The sequence below is a fragment of the Dreissena polymorpha genome, chromosome 3, assembly GCF_020536995.1.
Source record: "Dreissena polymorpha isolate Duluth1 chromosome 3, UMN_Dpol_1.0, whole genome shotgun sequence".
Taxonomy (NCBI): Eukaryota; Metazoa; Mollusca; class Bivalvia; order Myida; family Dreissenidae; genus Dreissena; species Dreissena polymorpha.
In genome coordinates, this window is record NC_068357.1 from 81,772,285 (window position 1) to 81,794,283 (window position 21,999).

General features: G+C 36.9%; 1 protein-coding gene across 1 annotated transcript; it reads right to left on the reverse strand.

Moving 5' to 3' along the window:
- Nucleotides 1–16,590: 16,590 nt before the first annotated feature.
- On the reverse strand, nt 16,591–19,809 carry LOC127873139 (uncharacterized). Its single transcript, XM_052416785.1, has 4 exons — nt 19,519–19,809; nt 19,185–19,298; nt 17,784–17,937; nt 16,591–17,616 (listed from the first exon to the last, which is right to left on the reverse strand). Exons 1-4 carry the CDS (start codon nt 19,757–19,759, stop codon nt 17,367–17,369), a joined length of 759 nt encoding a protein of 252 aa, XP_052272745.1. The 5' UTR covers nt 19,760–19,809; the 3' UTR covers nt 16,591–17,366.
- Between the last annotated feature and the right edge of the window lie 2,190 nt (nt 19,810–21,999).

Sequence of the window (21,999 nt, forward strand, 5' to 3'; positions counted from 1 at the left end):
AGGCATTATGTGATATTTACAAAGGCCCATACTTCTGAATTGCAATTCAGCACACCTTTGCCCCTCTTTTATACTAAACAAGTCTGGTACGGTTTGTCTGCATTACACAAATATATGTATGTAACGACTACTGAATGACGTTCAGTTCAATTGAAACTTTTAACATGTACTTCTGGTCATTATGTGTGACTATTGACAAAGGCCTAAAAGTCTGACCAGCAATTTATCGGAATTACTGCTATTGAGCTTTAACCAGAAATGCATGCGAAATTAGTGTTATACGACGAACATTAAATGAACAGTTTACACCGAATGTATGTACTATGTACATGTCTTTTTAACTGTTGCAACACATAAATCCTACTTAAATTGTGACATTGACCTTGAAGCGAGCTACATAATTGGTACATACAACATTTTGTCTTGAAGAGATGTTTGTGAAACATGTATGCCCCCTCCCCTTACTTAAAATCTTTTTAGACATCACTAACAAAGTATAACTAACGTAAGACATCAGCAAGCAATAATATTCAATTTATGGTTAATAAAACTGGCTGGAGCAGGTATTTTATGTAAACACCATAAGAGGATTACATGCCTGAAGGCTTCTATTGTGGTATTTACCCTGGGTGTTTTTGTACATTAAATATTGTAGTGGAAGGGAAAACAATTGTGTATGGGTTAGATCTCAAAATGGGGCATATTTTTAAAAACATGTATTAACATTTGGCATGATCGACTTTTGTTTCTTCATGCGAATGTCTGCCGTGATCTTGACCTCTAAGTGAGCAACGTGTTTTTTTTCAAACGATACATTGTCTTGATATGATTTTGTTTTGTAATAATTAAACCCCCACAAACGAAGTTTAGGGGGTATATAGGAGTGAGCTTGTCGGTCGGTCGGTCCGTATTAAGTGTCCGCTCTCTAATTCAAGTTGTTTTCATCCGATCTTCACCAAACTTTGTCAGATGTTGTATCTAGATGATGTCTAGGTCAAGTTCGAATATGGGTCATGTCGTGTCAAAAACAAGGTCACGGGTTCACTTAGTGCGTTTTAAACATTGAGCATGGTTTTGGCTTTTTTTGTTAAGACAACATGCAAAATATTCTGTGTCAATGCGGCATTTGGGGGTATTCGTCACGTCTGTGACAAAGCTCTAGTTTATTTAGAAATTCCATCAATCACAGCCAAGATATGGGCTGGACACAAACACGCATAATTATGCCCCTCTTCAAAGAAGAAGGGGTATATTGTTTTGCTGGCTGTCTGTCCATAGACCAGACTGAATGTCCGTAGACCTGTTCCATCAATAACTCGTCAACGAATTGATTGATTGGCTTGATTCTTCACATGTGCATTAGCCTTGGGCAGTAGATGACCGCTATTGAATTTGGGGCCACTAGGTCAATGGTCAAGGTCACTATCACATTTTTTGCTGGCTGTATGTCCGTAGACCAGTCTGAATGTCGGCATACCAGTTCGTTTCCAATCAATAACTCGTCAACAAATGGACCAATGGGCTTGATACTCACATGTGATTTGGCCTTTGGCAGTAGATGACCCCTATTGAAATTGGGGTCACTAAGTCAAAGGTCACTATCACACTAAGTGTGAAAATTGTTTCGGATCAATAACTTGTGAAGAAGGGGTATATTGTTTTGCTGGCTGTCTGTCCATAGACCAGACTGAATGTCCGTAGACCAGTTCCATCAATAACTCGTCAACGAATTGACCGATTGGCTTGATACTTCACATGTGCATTGGCCTTGGATAGTAGATGACTCCTATTGAAATAGGGGTCACTAGGTCAAATGTCAAGGTCACTATCACACAGTGTGAAAATCGTGTCCGATTAATAACTGGTCAGCGAATTTACCGATTGGCTTGATACTTCACATGTGCATTGGCCTTGGGGAGTAGATGACCCCTATTGAAATTGGGGTCACCCGGTCAAAGGTCAAGGTCACTATCTCACTAAATGTGAAAATCATTTCAGATCAAGAGCTCATCAATGAATTGACCGATTGGCTTGATACTTCACATGTGCATTGGCCTTGGACAGTATATGACCCTTATTGAAATTAAGGTCACTAGGTCAAAGGTCACTATCTTTTTAAGTGGTTTCCGTTAAATAACTCGTCAACGAATTGACCGATTGGCATGATACTTCACATGTGCATTGGCCCTGGACAGTAGATGATCCCTATTGAAATTGGGGTCACTAGGTTAAAGGTCAAGGTCACTATCACACTAAGTGTGAAAATCGGTTCCAATCAACTACCAATTGGCTTTACACTTCACATGTGTATTGGCCTTGGACAGTAGATTACCCCTACATAAATCGGGGTCACTAGGTCAAAGGTCACTGTTACACATTTCGAGTACAATAATTTCCGATCAATAACTCGTCAACTGATTAACCGATTGGCTTGATACTTCCCATGTGCATTGGCCTTGGACAGTAGATAATCCCTAATGAAATTGGGGTCACTAGGTCAAAGGTCACTATTACACTAAGTGTGACAATCGTTTCCGATCAATAACTATTCATCAAATTGACAGATTTGCTCGATACTTCTCATATGCGTTAGCCTTGGACAGTAGATGATCCCTATTGAAATTCGGGCCATTAGGTCAAAGGTCATTGTCACTGGCACAGTAATTTGGAAAAGTGTTAAGAACTGATAAATAACTCGTCAACGAATTAATTGATTGGCTTGATACTTTCCATGCGCATTGGTCTTGGAAAGTAGAGGACCCCTTTCAAGATTGGGGTCACTAGATCAAAGGTCAAGGTCACTGTCCCAATAAGTGTGAAAATTGTTTCCAGTCAATAACTCATCAACGAATTGATCCATTGGCTCGATACTTCACATGCGCATTGGCCTTGGACAGTAGATGGCCCCTATTGAAATTTGGGTCACTTGTTCAAATCCCTGTTTGGGTGTTTTAGTTTAGTGTCTTTTTACTTATCAGGAATCAGGAACATCAGAAAATGTTCTAATTTACATTTACCTGAAATCAAGCGAAATTGTGATGGCCATGACTCATTTTCTATAAATAATATCATTTTGGGGTATATATTTCCATATCCCATAATGCATAACACAATATATGGCTTGATAAGAACAAATAACTTTCACTGTATTCAAATGAGGAATACACGACAACTTTTACAAGTTCACTGTGACCTTGCTTGATGAGACCATGGCTTGGGGGCATAAACTATTTGTGTGCAAGATGAAATTCGGATGCAACATCTCCATATCTCTATTATTACTACATGTATTCAATTCAGGTTCTATAGGTTCAGCATGTATTGTTACTGACCAGCACCCGAAACAATAACCGACAATTTCGAATATATAGGTAAAGTTTTTTGTTTGTTGGTAAATCTAAAATTGCATTTACAAACCTTAATACAGACTGTTTGTTGCGAATGCGAACAAAATAACTTTGTAAAATGTTGAAACCTGCTTTCGTGAAATGGCCTCATTTTTTTGTTGTAATAGGTTCATTTGAAGCTCTACAACTTTTGAAAAAAACAATATATATGTATGTTCAAACAGCACTATTTTATTTTCTGATGAGAAGTTTTCTTCAAACACAACAAAAGATACGAGCTTATAAGGATTCAAAATGTGACCGCTTGGTTTTTAGTTGTTCGCTTGCGAACAACTAATGTCGTACCAAAAATGTCAAGTCAGTTCGCTCTTGACTACGCTAAGCCTAAAATCCGCCACATCTGCCGCATCCGCGCGAGACAGAGTTGTATAATTTATGCAAGAGGTTTGAGTTCTTTAATTCTTTAACAATATTCATTCACAAATGAAAACATTATGCGAATATCGTGTTAAATGGGATATTTTTGATCGGAGCGTATATAGAAAAGAATCAATAAACAATGTTTGTATTATACGTGTTGCGGAACAGATTGTTTGGGAGGGGAGGGTGGTTGGTGATCGGATATGGCTGGGAAATCTGCAGCAGGACTTCTAAATGAACTTTGAAATTCACACATTCACGTGTGCAGATGAGGTTATTAATTACCAACCTTAATTAATATCGGCCGATTCTTTATCAGATGAACGGAAGAAAACGAAGAAGTCAACAAAATATTAAAAGAAAAACGTTTTAATTTAATATTCATATGAATTCCATTTCATTATTGTTTTATAATGATAAGTAAAACGCAGTTCATCGGGGGGAAATTCGTGACAATCGGAAATTATTTATCAACTTTCGCTAAAACTCAAATGAAAAACAACAAAACTGCTTGGGTTGATCATTTTCGATATTATTGTGTGTGTGTGACATATGTTTAAAATACTTTAAATAATACTTTGACTCGGTACTTAATCGTCCGGTGAAGACACAATGGAAATCGATAAACGTTGATAACACAGTATTGCTTTCAAGATGAGAAACAAAAACTACCAAAAAATATAGTGTCATGATAAGACGGAAATCGTTTCCTTATCTAATCACAAATGTTTGCCGTACTCTTCAGTCTGTTTGGAAGTCGTTCTTGAAAGACTGAAATGCTACCGAAATTTGCCAGTTCGCTATAAGATAAATAACACAGTTTGACTTTAATTTCTATCGAAAAGTATTGTGCAAAGATGTTCCATTTATAAGAAACAAAGATATTTTTATAGAACCTTGTCATGCGAAAATGAGTCTTATGCCATATGCGGCTAGCGTGGTCCGGCCTGCGTATCTCGCAGTAGGTCAGGAGATAAATAATGAGACCACGAAACCTTGCGCAACTGCGCAGACAGGGCTTTAGCTTCGCTAGCCAACGCGCCATAAGACCTATTTTCGCATGACGCGGCTAGAAAAGTATGATCTGAATGTCGCAAGAATACTGCATGCTAGTCAAATATTTCTATACCATATTTTTCGATGGTGAAAAACTAAACTCATAATAAGCAAATTGAGGACACAAATGATGTGATCTCCCGTATTATAATTTTTATTTACATACATTTACGCGTGGTTTGAAAACACGTGCAATTAATAACAAATGTATCAGCGGTGAGGTGAATATGCCACAAACAAGTGACAAAAATCAATAACAATAATTTAAATATTTTTGTTTAATTACATTATTTAAAGCGTATTTTTCTAATTCTATTTCAAGTCACGATATTGTATTTTAGCGTTTCCGATCGACAAAATCGCCAATGGCAATTGAATCTGTCAGCTCACGATTTAAGTTGAACATGTAAAAGAAAATGGCGGTTGTCCAAAAAATCAAGGTAACTCGAAAAATGATAAAGTATTCATTAGTTTAAAACAGCTCGGTCAGCAGCTGGAGAATGCACGTCGCGATCGGGGGTGGGGAGCGATTTTCTTGAAGACTCCGAAGAATCGCCAAGCGGAATGGTAATTGTCCGTACGAGGATAGTTGTTTCACTACATCACATGAGGAGGGTCGGATATGGGAACTTCCTCGGATGACTCTGCTAATCAACCGTCATCCCACGACCCGGACGTCCTCTCCTGCTGACTTCGCTGAATCCCAGAATTTGGAAGGATCGCTAAGCGGAATGGTAATCGCCGGAAGACGGACGGGGATAGAGGAGGTGGCAGCGTATAGGACGGGCGTGACAGCGATACAGGTCGGGATTTCGAGGTGATGGCCCTATGAAGATAATGGAAGTGTCGAAGGACGGCGGTACCCAGTGCGCTCAACGTGCTGAGGAAACCGCTCTTGGGTTCGGGTCGACAGCTTGTGGCGTCTAGAGGCCAAACAAGCAGCGCAGCGCGCGAGGAGCGGGAAGAAGATCTTCTTTAATTTTCAGCACTCCCTTTGCAGAGTAACCTTGTCCTTTTAAGGGCAACCAGACATGATTTGTCGTTAAATTGTATACCAGTGCACATTAAGGTGTCATTTGCCACCATGCACTGGTCTATTCGGATCAAAACTATTTTTTTGGCGAATACCCGGGCAGCCGAGGTGAATTTGACAAGCCACATTACAGTCATGTATTCTGACAAAGATGCGTTATGAGAAATTCGCTGGTTACTTTCTAGTCGCCAAACAGTAATTTTCCCCGTCCAATCGGTTCCGAGAATGCTTATGAGGACGGGGTTAACTGGCGACTATTATTGTTGAATGACGTCGGTCAATGAAATAAACGTTTACCGCAGGTATTTTTACACATATTTACAGTTTTGCCATTTACGTAATATAAAACGGTAATTAATACAGTAAATTAAATTTAAAGACAATTTCGGGCATCATCCTCACACATTTTAACTGTAAAAGTTAAAAACAAATGGTGAGCAATTGAATCCTCATGGCGAGTAAGTTGTGAAAAGAACAACCTTTAAAGAATCTACGCGGTATCAATTTAATTTCAGTAGGGTAAATCGCCCTTGAGTCGGACGATTTCGACGTTGTTTTTTTTAAAGATTTGGTGTTATTTCAACTTTGTCAGTCAAATGTAAACAAACGTGCGACTTTTTTTACTACAAGATAAAAACCAGTCTACATATGAGGTCATTATCGATCTTTCTCACAAGAACGCTCTTCGGGTAAAGGTATGTTTACTTTCTTCAGGCGGGAATTTCAAATATTTTATTTACGAATACTTTTTCTATCGTCGGCATTTAGGTCGAATGTATATTACAGTGTCCGTTGAGTGTTGAATATTGAAAACAGAATTTATTTTTTTTACTTTTGTACATGTTTTTATTGTAAAATGTAAATATCATAGTTTTAAGAATAATCTGTATAACTAGGCGATTTACCCTTGAGTCGAACACAATTCGCACTTGAGTCGGACGGATGTCCGACTTAAGGGCGAATTAAATAAATACATTTTTTTAAATATTTTTTCTAACACTACTGCTGCGTAAATTCAACCAACCCCACTATAACTATTAATAAGACTACATATAATCATACTTTCAGGTTCACGACATTTAATCGGGCAATGTATCGTAAAGGTACTTCTTCTCGAACCTCGCCTCTTCTCGAACTCTCCATTTGTTTGCATTTTATGCGCATGCGCGCACGCGCACATCGTCATCGTTTTATGTGTAACTGCGCATTGTTTGCGACGACTTGCGCGTAGCTGTCAAATGCCGAAAATGCGTCACAAACAGGTAAAATAAGTACATTAAACCTAAAATACGTAAAAATCACTGTTTTTCTTAATGCTTATTTACCTATATAATGATTGTGTAAAAACCTATAAAACATGGTCAAACATAAAACATCTCAACTATGCTTGACAATAGGTGGCACACTACAGTTTTTTTAGTCTCGGCCAATCTCGTACACAAGCAGGAGCAAACCAATGTCTGAAAACTGGTCACCTCGCAAATCTGAAAATAAACCAAGCACATTTCCAGAATGGTTGAGGCTGTGCCTTCTGAAAAATCAGTAACATTCAAATCAAATGAGTTGGGGCAAAATGTTTTAGTATTGATTATTTCAAATCAAAACATCAGAATTCTGTGTGTTTCCGAGCCTTTTAAACCAGTTTCAACAACAAACTGCCACTTTCCTGCAGAAGCAAGGTGCCTGGAAACCATGTTTTTACATTGGTAACTTACCAAGTACTAAACAGCAATGGAGAAAATTGGGGGTCAAAGGATTAGATTTTTTGTAATAGTTCAATGTCCGTACGCCCTTTCAAATTTCCATCAGAAATACTGACCGGAGCCAGCATTACACCTGTTTTCGAATTGAATTAATTCTACTTCCTGTATGCAGCTATAGTTACAATACCAATGTTTTGGTAACTTACAAACATCCAAGAAACATCACCACAACTCAAACCTGACATTCATTATTATTTTGACACTCAAAATGGTGCTTACTTGAGCAACGTTCTCTTTATTTAGAAATTTGGCCAATTCGCATTGGTGGCTAAAAGTGTGGTGTGCAGCCATAAACACTTTTCGTCTGCGGCAACAAGTCACGTGACCATGGTCAAATCATGTGACAAAACTATTTTTAAACGAAGTAAAATGTTGCATGTTACTAATTGTTGCAACTTAAAAACATTATATCCTGATTGTGTTTCTGTAACTTTTTATTAAATATTTGTGAAACAATTTTCAGAAATTCCCAACAAAAAGAGTGAGAAAACATAAGGGGTACTCTCCATCAGCACTCACAAATGCTTACAAGCTTGTAAAAGAAACGGGGATGCCTATTAAAACTGCTGCTAGACAGTATCGAGTGCCACATAATACCCTTCGCGATAGGGTAACAGGCCGCGTGGATCCAGAAACCACGATGACAGGTTGTGGTCCACTATTTACATTGGAAGAGGAGGCAAAATTAGTTTAACACATTGAACTGATGGCTGATTTGGGGTACGGTTTTACCATAACAGAAGTTGTCTCAAAAGCAAGTGATTATGCAGTGTTTCTAATGAAGCGGACACGGGACAAACCATTGACCGTGAAATGGTTTAAGGGCTTTTGCAGCAGGTGGCCGGAGCTTAGAGTCATTAAACCAAGGGGGTTAGCTAAATGAAGTGCAGAAGCTACCAATGAACAAGCTGTTGATAGCTATTTGACAAATTTAGAAAATGTACTGAAAAGTAAGAACCTTATTGACAAACCTGAGTGCATTTATAACATAGATAAAAAAGGGTTTTAAACTGAACATGCCCCACCATACATAGTTAGTGGTAATGCATCAGCTCTCGCAATCACGTCATCCCGGACAGCAACAACCACAGTCATTGGTGGCGGTAACGCAATTGGGACACAGATCCCTCCCTACTTTGTTTTCAATGGTGAGAGAATGAATGAAACATTAATGCAAGGTGCTTCTACGGGATCAGATGCGATTATGTCAAAGACAGGTTGGTCTAATTCAAGCATTTTTCTGGAATATTTACAATCCAACTTCATCAAGTACATTCAAAGATCTGATCCTAATCAACAAATTATCATCATATTTGACGGCCACAAATCTCACATTAATGTCCCTGTGTTGGAATGGGCAAAGAAAAACAACATAATTTTGTTTGTCCTTCCAGCACATACATCTCACGTGCTTCAACCCCTTGACGTAGCCTGCTATGGACCTCTGCAGAAAATATATAATTATGCATGTCAAAAAATTATCAGAGAACATCCATCTTCAAGAATCACAAGATACAATATTGCAGAATTAGCATCCAGTGCATATGTGACATCATTATCCGTGAATAACCTGAGGGCTGCCTTTGAAAAGACTGGCATATTTCCATTTAATAGAACTGTGATAAGTGCTGACATTTTTTAACCATCAATTCCTTATGTTGTCCCTCAAGAAAGCACAGTGGTTTCTGACATTCAGCCATTCATTGACAATTATTTTACAACTGCTGAAAACATAATTGAAATGAAGAAATCACACCATGACAATTCACTAAAAAAGACTAAGAAATAATGTGTTAGGTCAGGAAATAACCAGTGATTGCTTATATCAAGATATGTTATCACAGCCTTTACCACGTTTCAAAGATACACCAGTCTCTCCGATCAACAAAAGAAAACAAACAAAAACAAATGCAACAAATGTCAATCAACGTAATGCCCCCCTCCCAGAACCTCTTCCTGGACCTTCGCACATTGGCAGTTATTCTAACATCTGTGATACTGAAAGTCAGTCTTCTGAAGACGATGTTCCTGAAGAAGACAAATGCTGTGTATGTAAACTTTTTCAACCCAGGGAACTGAAAAACTGTGTTTCACTTGTGTTTACAAAATGGACACAATGTGATCACCAATACTGTTATAATACTATCATCTCTTTTAGCTCTGAGCAGTAATACATGTGTTTTGTGATACTTTTGTAAATAAGACCCAAAGTTGTAATATTGTGGAGAACAATGACAAGGCATAGTCCGCACCTATATTTGGTTTGCTGTAACTTCACTCAGATTTCAAATCACAATGATTAGAGTTCCTTTTTAACTTGTCTATTTTGGTAAATGGTGTTTTGGATCCTATGTAGGTCTGAGTGCCATATCTGGTATACGATTTGCTTGATTTAACCTGCCGGATCTCACGGCCATGTTGTTTGATCAAACTCTCTATCTATGTGAGGATTGTTGGATTGTCTCAAGTCATCGTTCTCCACACAAAAGAAACTGAAGTAATACTCTTAGCAATATGTGTAAATATTTCATGGCTGTGTTTTATACATATAATATGATATATTTTGTGCAGGTTGTGTCAAACAGTAAACAGCTCTCTGTGTTTGTGTGTCTGGCTCTCTGAGCGCTTGTGTCGGGACTGCTTAATGGATGACATAATTTGTACAATACTTTCATCTCTTATAGCTCAGAATGCTGAGCGGAAATACATGTGTTTTACGATACTACTGAAATACTCTGTTATGTGTAATATTGTGTTGATGAGATGTAAATAAACTATTAAACCCTAAACCAAAACTGTGGACATTGGACACACTTGATTTATTGCTGCAAACAGAAAGTTGTTAGGCGGAATTATGTCTTCGAATGCCCATGTCATAAAAGTGAAGAGTAAAAATACTAAAATTGAGATAGAAACATACATTTTATATATATATAAATGTTATAAATCAAGTTTTAATGTTATTTTCTAGTTTCATAAAAACTGAACAAAATCTGCTTAGAATTGTGAATTGAAATAGTAAACAATGAAGGGTTCGAAAACAGGTACGATTGTTTTGGCGGCCATGGCAGTTTTACATGATATGGTGGTGCTGGAAACTTACGCAAATCTGTTAACAAAAGAGGATTTACATGACAATTTAAGTTGTCAGGTATGTAGAAACAATTTATTTATCACATAAAACTCTTACAAAAACGTTTCACTATTTCCAATTTTATTTTTGACATGTCAAAAATTAAGAGGTTCGAAAGATGGTTCGTCCATGATACCATATGACATCTGCTGTGCTTTCCAAGTTGACGAATAGAGAGGTTGGCGTTATAGACACCTCACAAACAATTACTATGGCATTAAAACTGATGCTTGATTAATATTTACACGAAACACTTTTTGATCATCTGTATGTTTTCCGTCTGTACCAACTGAATGTGTCATACACAAAGGCTTGTCCGGTTGTACGGAAAAAAGTTATTGAAACAATTTTAGAGTGGATGTAAGCGGCTGAAAAAAACGACGCTGATTATGTTTCAGTAAAATCGCATGTCTTCTTGACAAGTCACATCATGGAACACTTCAGTGCGAATGATCGAGAGGCCGCCTTGAGTATGATTGATGACATTTCCTGAGTGGAACCAACACTAGGTGTCATTAGACCTAAATAACGCGCCCAGAGAAAGGATCGATCCCCTGACCCCCCACTCGCTAGGCGGACACCATACATACTAAGCCACGGCGACTTTTTAAATGTGTCGTTACAGTCATGTACTCTAATTGTATGCGTAATGATTTTTTATACATGCGCTTATATATTAAAAATAAATTATAAAGCAATGTAATTTACAATCTTATAAAGTTTGTTGGGATATTTGGAACATGTATGTATTTTCATAAACACGTGGAATGTAAATGTCATTTAATGACAACCAATATGATATGGCTTGTGGCAACGCTGCAGGAATTTACTTGCCTCCACATATCATAGTTCCTGGTAAAACTATGCGTGCCCTCAACTCCTATGATACACAGAACGCTCCGCCAAAAACACACATAAGCGTGTCGAGTACGGGTTGGATGAAATCTGGCATTTCTCAGCTCTGGTTTGATTAAGTTTTCTTGAAGGTTCGTACGCGAAGTCCTTTGCCTTTGCTCTATTGCGTTTGTGTGATTATTTACATTGGATTATTGGTTGTTATTTTTGGTCATGGTTTTTGTATTTTTCATATAAATCTATAAATTCGTTAGAACAAAACAGTTCTTAATATTTTATGAGTATCAGTTTTATTAACCGATTTCGGCCTCTGTATTATGCTCCTTTAAAAAAGACGATGTCATTTTTGTTATATGTACAGAATATTGGACCAGAGAGACCCCAAATGCTCTTGATGGATGGGCACGAGTGTCACAATCACGTTGAGCACATTCAGTTAGCTAGGACTCAAAATATTGTACTGGTGGAGTTGCCAAGCAAGACTTCTCATTTTACGCAACCGTTTGATAGGTAACTATATAAAACATAATTATTATATTAATTCATTCTATACATATGCTTATTTTAACATACGATCCTCAAATTTAATATTTTGTTAAAAGGTCTTTTTAAATCAAAGTAGGTCTAAATATACATCTATATCGCAATTACCGACACCATATTGTAACAGTTTTTTTAAAAACAAAAATATTTAAATCCAAATTGTACTTCATAATAATGCGTTTTCTGTAAGGCCCGTGTTCAAGTCGCTCAAAAATTCTTGGAGCAAAGATGTGCACGAGTTCACCGCCAAAACAGGTGTGCCTGTTGGACACCAACAGTTCTTTAGGTTGTTGCGAACAGTATGGGCCACGGCAGTGACACCTGGAAACCTCGTGTCCGGCTTTGAAGCGACGGGTATTTGCCCGTACAATCCAAGTAGAAAGTTAGCAGACAAGAATGTATATTTTTAGAATAAATGATATATTTATAAATCAATAATTAAAACATAAATGCGAGTGTATGAAGAAAGATATTGCCTTAAGGCCTTCATAGAAGTGCTGTTTAAATACATATGTTGTGGAATTTGACGGTCAAGTATTTATGTAAAAGGATGTTCTAACTAATTTATTTTAAATGTAGGGTCGATTCCCGACGTTGCTTACCTGCCTTCCGAAGAAGCGCAGGCAGCACAGGCGCCCATAACAACATCAAATGAATTTTGCGACATCACGAGCATTGTGTGCACTGAATCAGTTGCTGCTGATCCAATGAGCAATGAAGATCAACGCATCAAATAATGATTCCGTAGGAGAAATGGAGATCCAAATTATCATGGATGAATACGGGGGGTTTCATATTGTTCAGGAACACGTTGGTACGCATATACAATTCTTTTATAGACTTACAAATTATTATTTCATCAAAACATTTTGATTTATAAAACTACCGCAACTACGTTGTATATTATTAAGCTGGATTTAATCTTACTTTAAAACGTTTAACCTAATTTGTAATTTTTACCTAATTTAGAAAAACTTCTTTCGTTTACAGTCACGAGTCGTCAAAAAGATTAAATATCTCTTGAACCAGTTTTAACTCCGCTTTCAGTTGTTGAAAGTGCCTTGCCGGCACCAACGCTGAAATCATACCTTAACCCTTACAGTTCGGGAACCGAGTTGTGAAGGCCTTTGCAAACAGTTTTGATCCAGATGAGACGCCACAGAACGTGGCGTCTCATCTGGATCCAAACTGTTTGCTATTCTGATAGTATTCTTTGAAAAAAAATCGAAGAAAATGCTAATTTTAGAAATTCAGCAGACGACATTTTAGCAGACGACAAATTACCCAGCATGCAAAGGGTTAATATTTTGAATCAGGGGATTCCATGTACACTACATGGAGGAAATACAAAGAGCAGCCACAAGCAGCTATTTCATCATCTGCAAAAGGAGGATACTTTGTCATAACATCAGACGAGGCATACAATGAGAAAATACGTAAACAAGAGGAAAAAGTAAATAAGGCCGCAAACATAGAAAAGCGAAAAATTGAACGATTGAACAAGAGAAAAATCAAGGAAGAGGCAGCGGCAAGAAAAAAAAGCCATACGAATACCAACTAAATGTTAAATAAGATAAAATTAAACAAATTGAAAAGGACAAAGCGACGGCTATATGAGCCTGGTTCTGAGAAAAATTGGCTTACTGCTTATGCGCTAAGCTTCGTCACTTGTTAGGCTCTTCAATCCTTACACTTTAACTGCAGGTACTAAACCCAGAACGCGGCTCATTTAATTACACATACAATATTCAAGAAAACAACTTAATATATTACGTAATCAATATGTTACATGTATGTTATGCATTTTATAGTTTAAACATATGTATACAAGAAAAACAAACGAATTAAGAAAAACTACCGTATAAAAGTGTTATTACTCTGTTTGTTTCCATTTATGTTTGTACAGTTCGTTGCCAAATAATTGTTGGGGTTTTCGTGATGATGATATGGTCGAAATACCCGAAACACACAAAAGAAATCCGGCTTTTTTCTGTATGTTCTTAAAATAATACTGATTATTCTATTGATACATATTAATTCTATTAGGTGTCAATTTTTTTTTCAAACTTATTTTACATGGGTATGCCAACGGGAAAACGTGTTCGTCTCAAAGGCGAATGTGTCCGTCTTAAGGGCTAATTTGGTAGTATCGTTATATTACACAATATTTAACGCAAATAAGCCGGAAACCGAGTAATTTATATATAAACAGGATCCTAAAGTAACTGTGTATAAAGTGTAAAAAGCCGGGTCCCGGCTTCTGACACAGTGCGAAGGAGCAACGCCATAAACTAGTAATCCGTCCGACTCAAGGGCGAGCTACCCTACATGTATGTAGATTTCGCTTTTTATAGCCATTTTTTTAATATTGGCTGATTAAAGTCCCTTCGTACGTATCTAAAAAACGTGTTTTTAAAAGATTTCGAAATAGTTGCTGTCGTCTGTCAAGTTCCATGCATGAAAAGCGTGCATGTTGCAAAAGACCAGGTGCTGTAACTAAATATAGACGTGCAATTCAGAACATTAAGTATTTAAGGATAAACAATTTATATCGGAATAAGTGCACACGATGAAAAAGTATTGACCCATTGAAACGATAGAAAAAATACGTTAATTTACGAATTAACATTACAGTCGATGGTTCGTTCATAAAAATTTTGGTGACGGGTGGAGTAGAGGAGTTACGCGTAAATATCAGTAAATTAACATGAATAAAAATGAAATAGAGACACATTAAATGAAGCATATAATTTCAGGCTAAAAAAAATAATATTTTTTAATGTGGTTTGATCGAGAATTATATACAATATCGTTAATTCCAATACATTTATTGTTATAATTATGGTGTTGTTCATTCTTTGTTAGACTCACAGACTTTTCCTTAGCGCCAACTTAGATATACGTTGAATTTCTTTTTTCATCTTGGTAATCATAAGCGGAGTTTGTGAGAATCCTGCATGAAATTGTGAGAGATTGTTAATCAATGGCATTTTCCTGCTTTTTTAAAAATCTCACCACTGTAGACAATTTAAAGTAAATTATATCGTTATTCAAAAGTCGAACTTCATTTCCGGTGACTGTAATGAATATTAAATACATGTACGATCAAAGAACGAACAACTGCAGTTCCTTCAGCGCTTTGATTAAAATTATGCAAGCGTTATAACATAACTATATGGATAATTAACATGTATGCTTACCGTTCACAAATAATATTGTCAAAGCGCAGACAAATATTGCTTACACATTTGTTGAACATGTCTGCCGTACACATTTTAACTAATGCTGCCGTGTTGTAATATTAACTGTTTAACGATAAGCAGCCGCTGTCTTAAAATATGTAATCAATAGAAATAAAAAACAAATATGCGTTTAAAAAAAGCGGTTGCCGGGCAAAATTGACCATGTTGGAGAGAAATACATCACTTTTATTTAAAGAAATTTTGGTTCGGCAAATCCGAGGACCATCTGATCAATTATTTCAGGCCATGGTGCTTATTTAAATAAAGGAGCATGTTCTCAGTTTTGGCAAAAAGGCGAGTTAAAAATAGATTCATACCAGAAAAATCATTATTTTTAACTAGCGAATACAAAATTAAATACAATTAAACATGTTTAAAATATTGGTTCGATGTTAGAATAATCATTATCAAAATGAGCGAAATAATAACTTATTTTATTTGCATCGATTACTGTTTTGCCAATACAGCGTTCATAATTCGTTGTTGTGCTAAATCCTGCATGGTGCAGTGGTAGCACTCTGCGTGTTGCAGTGGTAGCACTCTGCGTGTTGCAGTGGTAGCACTCTGCGTGTTGCAGTGGTAGCACTCTGCGTGTTGCAGTGGTAGCACTCTGCGTGTTGCAGTGGTAGCACTCTGCGTGTTGCAGTGGTAGCACTCTGCGTGTTGCAGTGGTAGCACTCTGCGTGTTGCAGTGGTAGCACTCTGCGTGTTGCAGTGGTAGCACTCTGCGTGTTGCAGTGGTAGCACTCTGCGTGTTGCAGTGGTAGCACTCTGCGTGGTGCAGTGGTAGCACTCTGCGTGGTGCAGTGGTAGCACTCTGCGTGGTGCAGTGGTAGCACTCTGCGTGGTGCAGTGGTAGCACTCTGCGTGTTGCAGTGGTAGCACTCTGCGTGGTGCAGTGGTAGCACTCTGCGTCAGGAGGCTCCATGTTAAATACCGGAGCAGATTTTTTTTATTCTTTGTTTTATGCAAATATAAGTATTTTGGATCTTTCTAAATATTATTTATTTTAATGACAATTTTAAAATATTTTTAAAATCTGTGAACGAAGTCCCTTTTTAAAATAATCAAGTTACAAACAAATAAGGGTAAAAGCTTTTCGTTGAAACATTTATTGTTGTCTATATTTTAAACGTATTTTAAACACCAATTCTTTCAAGAGCGTCTATTTTGTATAGGAAGAACCATGAAGTTTAAAGTTTTTGCAACCATTATTTAATATGACTACCTCAATGTCCGTATAGCTTAATTAACGTGTACACATGCATACAATGCAATGTACTGAATAATTTCGATCATCCTATGCTGGTAAAAGCTCGTTTGCACACTAGATTTCCACAAACAAAGTAACGATGATAATATCCATTTTGGTGTTGGGCATGTACCCTTACATTTGCTTTCCAACGTGCGTGAATAAGGTACATTTTTATAAACCTCGAATTGTCCGTTTGCATTTAAGATTGGTCAGCTTCCAGTGGACAAAGATTGCGCATCAACTTTAAGTAAACATGTTCTATGACTACATTTTTGTTTGCATGTGCAGCTGTACAGTACGTTCATCCGACCATAAAGGGACTTACTAACAGATTAAAAGAACAGTGTACACAATTAGGCAAAATGACACTTTGAAATAGACATTTAGACATCCGGTTCGAATACCCGCGAGTATTTTCAAAAGTCTATTTCAAAGTAAAATAATTGCATTGTTTCTAATTTGAGCTGTCCGATTCCGTTCATTCTATAAAGTTGAAGAATTCAAAGTGATCTTCAGAAATGCCAAAACATATGTGATCAAGTCCCTTTAATTTAAATGGAACATTATCCTCTTTAACACCCACACATTTCGCTACATTACTATAGTTGACAGGCGTATGTAATGTCCATTAATTAAAATTTTATGAACACATAACTTGCTTTTTTTAAGTCCAGTTTTATTTCGAGCGTTTCCGTTGTTTCGGGTTTTTTGGGCTACGTTCAACTTGATCCTGTACACATTTCCCCGCTGTCCTCCTGTTGTGGAGCAACATTACTGAGTCGACCGTCGCGACATTCTATTGGATGTGTTTCCTGCATAATAACTTGAGAGTCCGAGTTCATAATGTGTGTTACCTCAACTGAACAACTACTGTTTGGTTCATGGTTGCTCTTGGGTTCTTCTGTGTAAGACACTTTTTTCGAGTAAGCTGTCGAGTCTATTGAACTTGATTCAGAATCGTCCACTGGTCTAAAAGTTTTGGAAACAAAATTACCGGTAGATTATTTGACTGCAATATGACTTATGATGCGAATAAACTTATACAATTGAATAATAACAAGGTGAAATTTGAAGGAAAAAAATCTTTATATTAACATCATTTGCATGCGAAGTAAGAGTTTGTTTCGTCAACTTACCTGTAATCACCCTTCTTGCAGCAGTAAGCACACAGTACTAATGCCAGAATAGTCATTGTCAAACAAAGAATCAATATTGTTGCTACGAAGAGCCAAAAATACAGCTGAATTGTTTTGTTTGCATCTTCCATTTTCAACGCCTGTTCAGTTGCATCTGAAACAAATTTAACATAGCATGTACAAATATAGTCTATCAAAGAGAAATCTATTAGAAAATACAGCTGACTTGTTTTGTTTGCATCTTCCATTTTCAACGCCTGTTCAGTTGCATCTGAAACACATTTGTCATAGCATGTACAAATATAGTCTATCAAAGAGAAATCTATTAGCTGACTTAATAAATTAAGCAAGGATGTGATATGAAAAAAATAAAGGTTTCTGAGCAAACCTAAAAAAATGGAAAAATAATATGTGAGCTATTACATATCTAAAGAAGGGATTGGCTTCGTGAATATCCGTTTTCAGTGTGAGCGTTAGCTCACACTAATGTTACAGACCATATTTTGCAAATCAGTATATGCTTAGAAGCCTTAGGTACGGTATGGAAAGACAACCACTGCATGTTGCAGCAGACGACAAATGTCATTCTCCTAGCAGAGTTGTCGTTCGTGCCTCAACATAAATGTGAATGTGATGTACCGCTGTGTATTGGTACACTGCAGAGGGTTTATATGACTAATATTGTTTAACAGCTTGTAAAACGAGATTGACCAGTCTGGTGTTTATCACTGAAATCTGTACATATTGACTGCTTTCAGGGAAAACGGGGCTTAATGCATGTCAAATAAGATTAGCCTGTGCATACTGATTAGTCTGTGCAATGCGCACAAGCTAATCAAGGACGACATTTTACAACAGCGAACACCTACAGTGCCTTCAGCGCTTTGATTATTATTCTAAATGGCCCGATAGGAGCTGACACTCCAAAATTACGTACAACAATAGGAAAATGTGCAGTGGAAAATAATAACATTTACAAAAAAGTATGATGAAAAAATACATCTTATTAGGTCAGGAACGCTTAAAATTCTCAATTTGAAAAAACACGCTACACTATCTTGATATATATCACACTATTTTATTGTTTATTCTTATGTTTGTTTGCAATTGGACATGATTAGAAAAAGGAAGAAATGGTCAGTAACAGATCACAATCTGAAATTCACACAGAGAATGATATTACATATGCAGCATTCAATGTCATCATAACACATACAAAATAATGCACTTGTCGAAAACGTTAAGAAATCTGCTCACCAACATTTAGACCTACTGAACTTAAAAGTACGAGCGCATTTACCCTTAATAAACAAGTTTACATGAAGCTATATTCGATTTCCGATATATTTTTTTCTGTTTCGATGCGCTCTGTTTTCCTAGTTATGACTATGATATACTTACTTTTCCGTAACAGAGATATGGTGTTGTCCTTTTCCAAGACGAGATGCTGCCATATTCGGTTCTGAGATTCTTGCGACTGGTTCCATATTTGCTCTTTTTTCTCCACTGCCTTATCTATAGGACAGAATTAATAATTCCATTAATGTCAAATCATTAGACTGCTCATGAGCATTTACTTAAAGATGAAAAACAAATGAAACCCTTGCATTTATCAGAAACTTTGAAATTGTCAAAGCCATTAACTTTCATTCATTTTATGTACCAATGTGCGCATGCCATGGTCCTAGATTGTCCTTAAATATTAAGATAATATCCTGAAATTACGAACTATTACCTATGCAGTACAATACACAGCCCTGTCTGGTGTCCGCGGGGTCACAAGGGTCTCCGTAACGAGTCAGATCCTCGCAAGAATAGCAAAGAGAGCCCGCCTCCGTGCGTACTTCCGGCGGACGAACGCATGATTCGTAGCCTACGTTGTCGCAACTTGTAGGCCCACAGGAAATAAAATGTCTAGTTGAATCAGAGAAAGATATTTTAAAACAAATCGACAACACGATTAAAACCCTCTGCATGGTCAAACAAAGCGAATTTAACTGTTATTCTATGGCCAGCAATATACTTAATAATTAAAATCCGTCGGGAAATACGTGTTAGGGCAAAGTAAAAAAAACAACACACTTGTGTTGAAGGTGATACCCGGTGTTGATCGTATCGCGATAATTAACATATTTCGAGAGGTATTATAAACAGTATATACTAACCAGTCCTTATATTATGTTATGTTTCATATTTTAAACATGTTGAGTATATACATTTTTCAGCCTTATAGGAAAAATAATAGTATGTACATAACACACGTGACGTGCAACTAAACACATACATTTGTTCGGCCTTTTTTCCGTCGGTTATTCCAATGAAAACTTCAACAGCGAATCTAATGCGTAATAAACACTAAACAGTGGCGAGCTTTGCTACATTCATTAAGTGTATCTGCACGTAATAGTGTGAATACAGGTACGTCATAAGACAAACGTGTACATGTCGGACTTAAATCAGCAGATAATTTATTTAAAAGCAGCTTATATTGAAGCATTTGTAAATTATCAAGATCGCACTGTCTATGCGAACGCTCTTGTTGGTTTGTCCAAATGGTTCTGTATATCTAAAAATTAATTTTGCCACATTGAAAATATGAACTACTATTTAATTGAAATATGTTGTTTATGTAATCATTCAAATGTTATTAAATATCGATACATAAACCGCGACACTTGTTCATGATTATTTATTTAAAACGCTTTAACCAAAGTACTTTTGCCAGGTGATATCTAATGTAAACAGCATGAGTTGACATTGAATATTCACGCCGATAGATTCATGATTAATTGTCAACTGATGCTCGCTTAAACGACGGTGTTTCAATGATACAAATACCAGTAATGACTCGCCTTGATATCTCACTGTAATGATATTTGTAAAAATGCAAGTGACTGGTTTGTCTATAAATTACGGTGGCGTGGTTTTCTTGTGTTTTTTTTTCCTTTTTTAAAAATACTTGTCTTAGATATTGTCTTCTCCTACCCTTTTCAAAGGTAATCTAAACACTTACAGTTCAACTTCTGACCACAATGATTACAGTCGCAACTCCACACAAACGGAGAGGAATTTATATAAGTGCCACGTCGACCTTGTTTTCCAATCCAAAGCACATTTAACTTTGGTATCTGTACATTTCGAATAATGTTTACATGTGTACATGTTTACATGCACTATTTGCTTGAAATAAAGTTTAAACTACGGTGGCATGGGACAAAGGCATTATTGAGACAGGATGGACCCGTATTTGTTGATCTGGTAGTCGGTAAAATAGCGAACAAAAGCTTATATGGACACATATATTTACTCGTAACAATACAAAGCGACGTAGCTGTTATCAGTTGCTATGTTTTATGAACATGTGTGTTCACCCAAATGTTTGATACCATTTTTAGTTGTACGCTTGCGGACAACTAAGGTTAGTAGCATGCGTTGCAAGTCGGTCTGCTCTTAACTACGCTAAGGACGATAACCACCGCATCTGCCTGTTTATACTTCACCACTGGTAAACTGCAGACAGTGAGTGTGTGTATGTAATCAATATTGTTTAACAGCTTGTGCGACGACATTGGCCAGTTTGTCATTGAAATCTGTACATATTGGCTGCTTTCAGGGAAAACGGGGCTTAATGCATGTTAAATAAGTGGTGTCGCAGATTAGCTTGTGTACACTGATTAGCCTGTGCAATGCGCACAAGCTAATCAAGGACGACACTTTTTGCTTGTATGGTGTTTTTCGTTTGAAGAGTCTCTGGTACTGGATGCCAATTAATGCATATGCATTAAGCCCTGTTTTCCCGAAATTAAGCTTAAATTATCATTTCTATTAATGATTTGAAACAAGAGATGTGTTCGTCAGAAACACAATGCCCCCTACTGCGCCGCTTTGAAATAAAATTTATATTTATCATTTAGCAGTTATAGAAATCATCTCCCTTTAAAGCTTATTACTTCCCTTGGATTTTGTCCAAACCAACCGGGGGGGGGGGGGGGGTCTGTAGACAGTCAAAAATGACCAAGTCAGACATCACTGACAACCAAGGACTGTGGTTTATCAAAGAGATCTTAGCTAAAGTTCATCATGTATCTATGGACATAAGCCCACAGGCATGTAATGACCCCTACCATTCACAAATTAGTAGGACAGGAAAGAAATGATAATTATATCATTAAAAAAACACCTTTGACAAATCAATCAATTGAGTTATAAATAATCA

Excerpts from the sequence above, each read along its gene's own strand:
- LOC127873139 (XM_052416785.1), bottom strand. The coding sequence starts at position 19,759 with ATGCAGAGGGTTTTAATCGTGTTGTCGATTTGTTTTAAAATATCTTTC. Across the intron at positions 17,938-19,184 it reads CATATCTCTGTTACGGAAAA|ATGCAACTGAACAGGCGTTG; the intron begins GTAAGTATATCA and ends AATTTGTTTCAG. Across the intron at positions 17,617-17,783 it reads TGCAAGAAGGGTGATTACAG|ACCAGTGGACGATTCTGAAT; the intron begins GTAAGTTGACGA and ends CAAAACTTTTAG.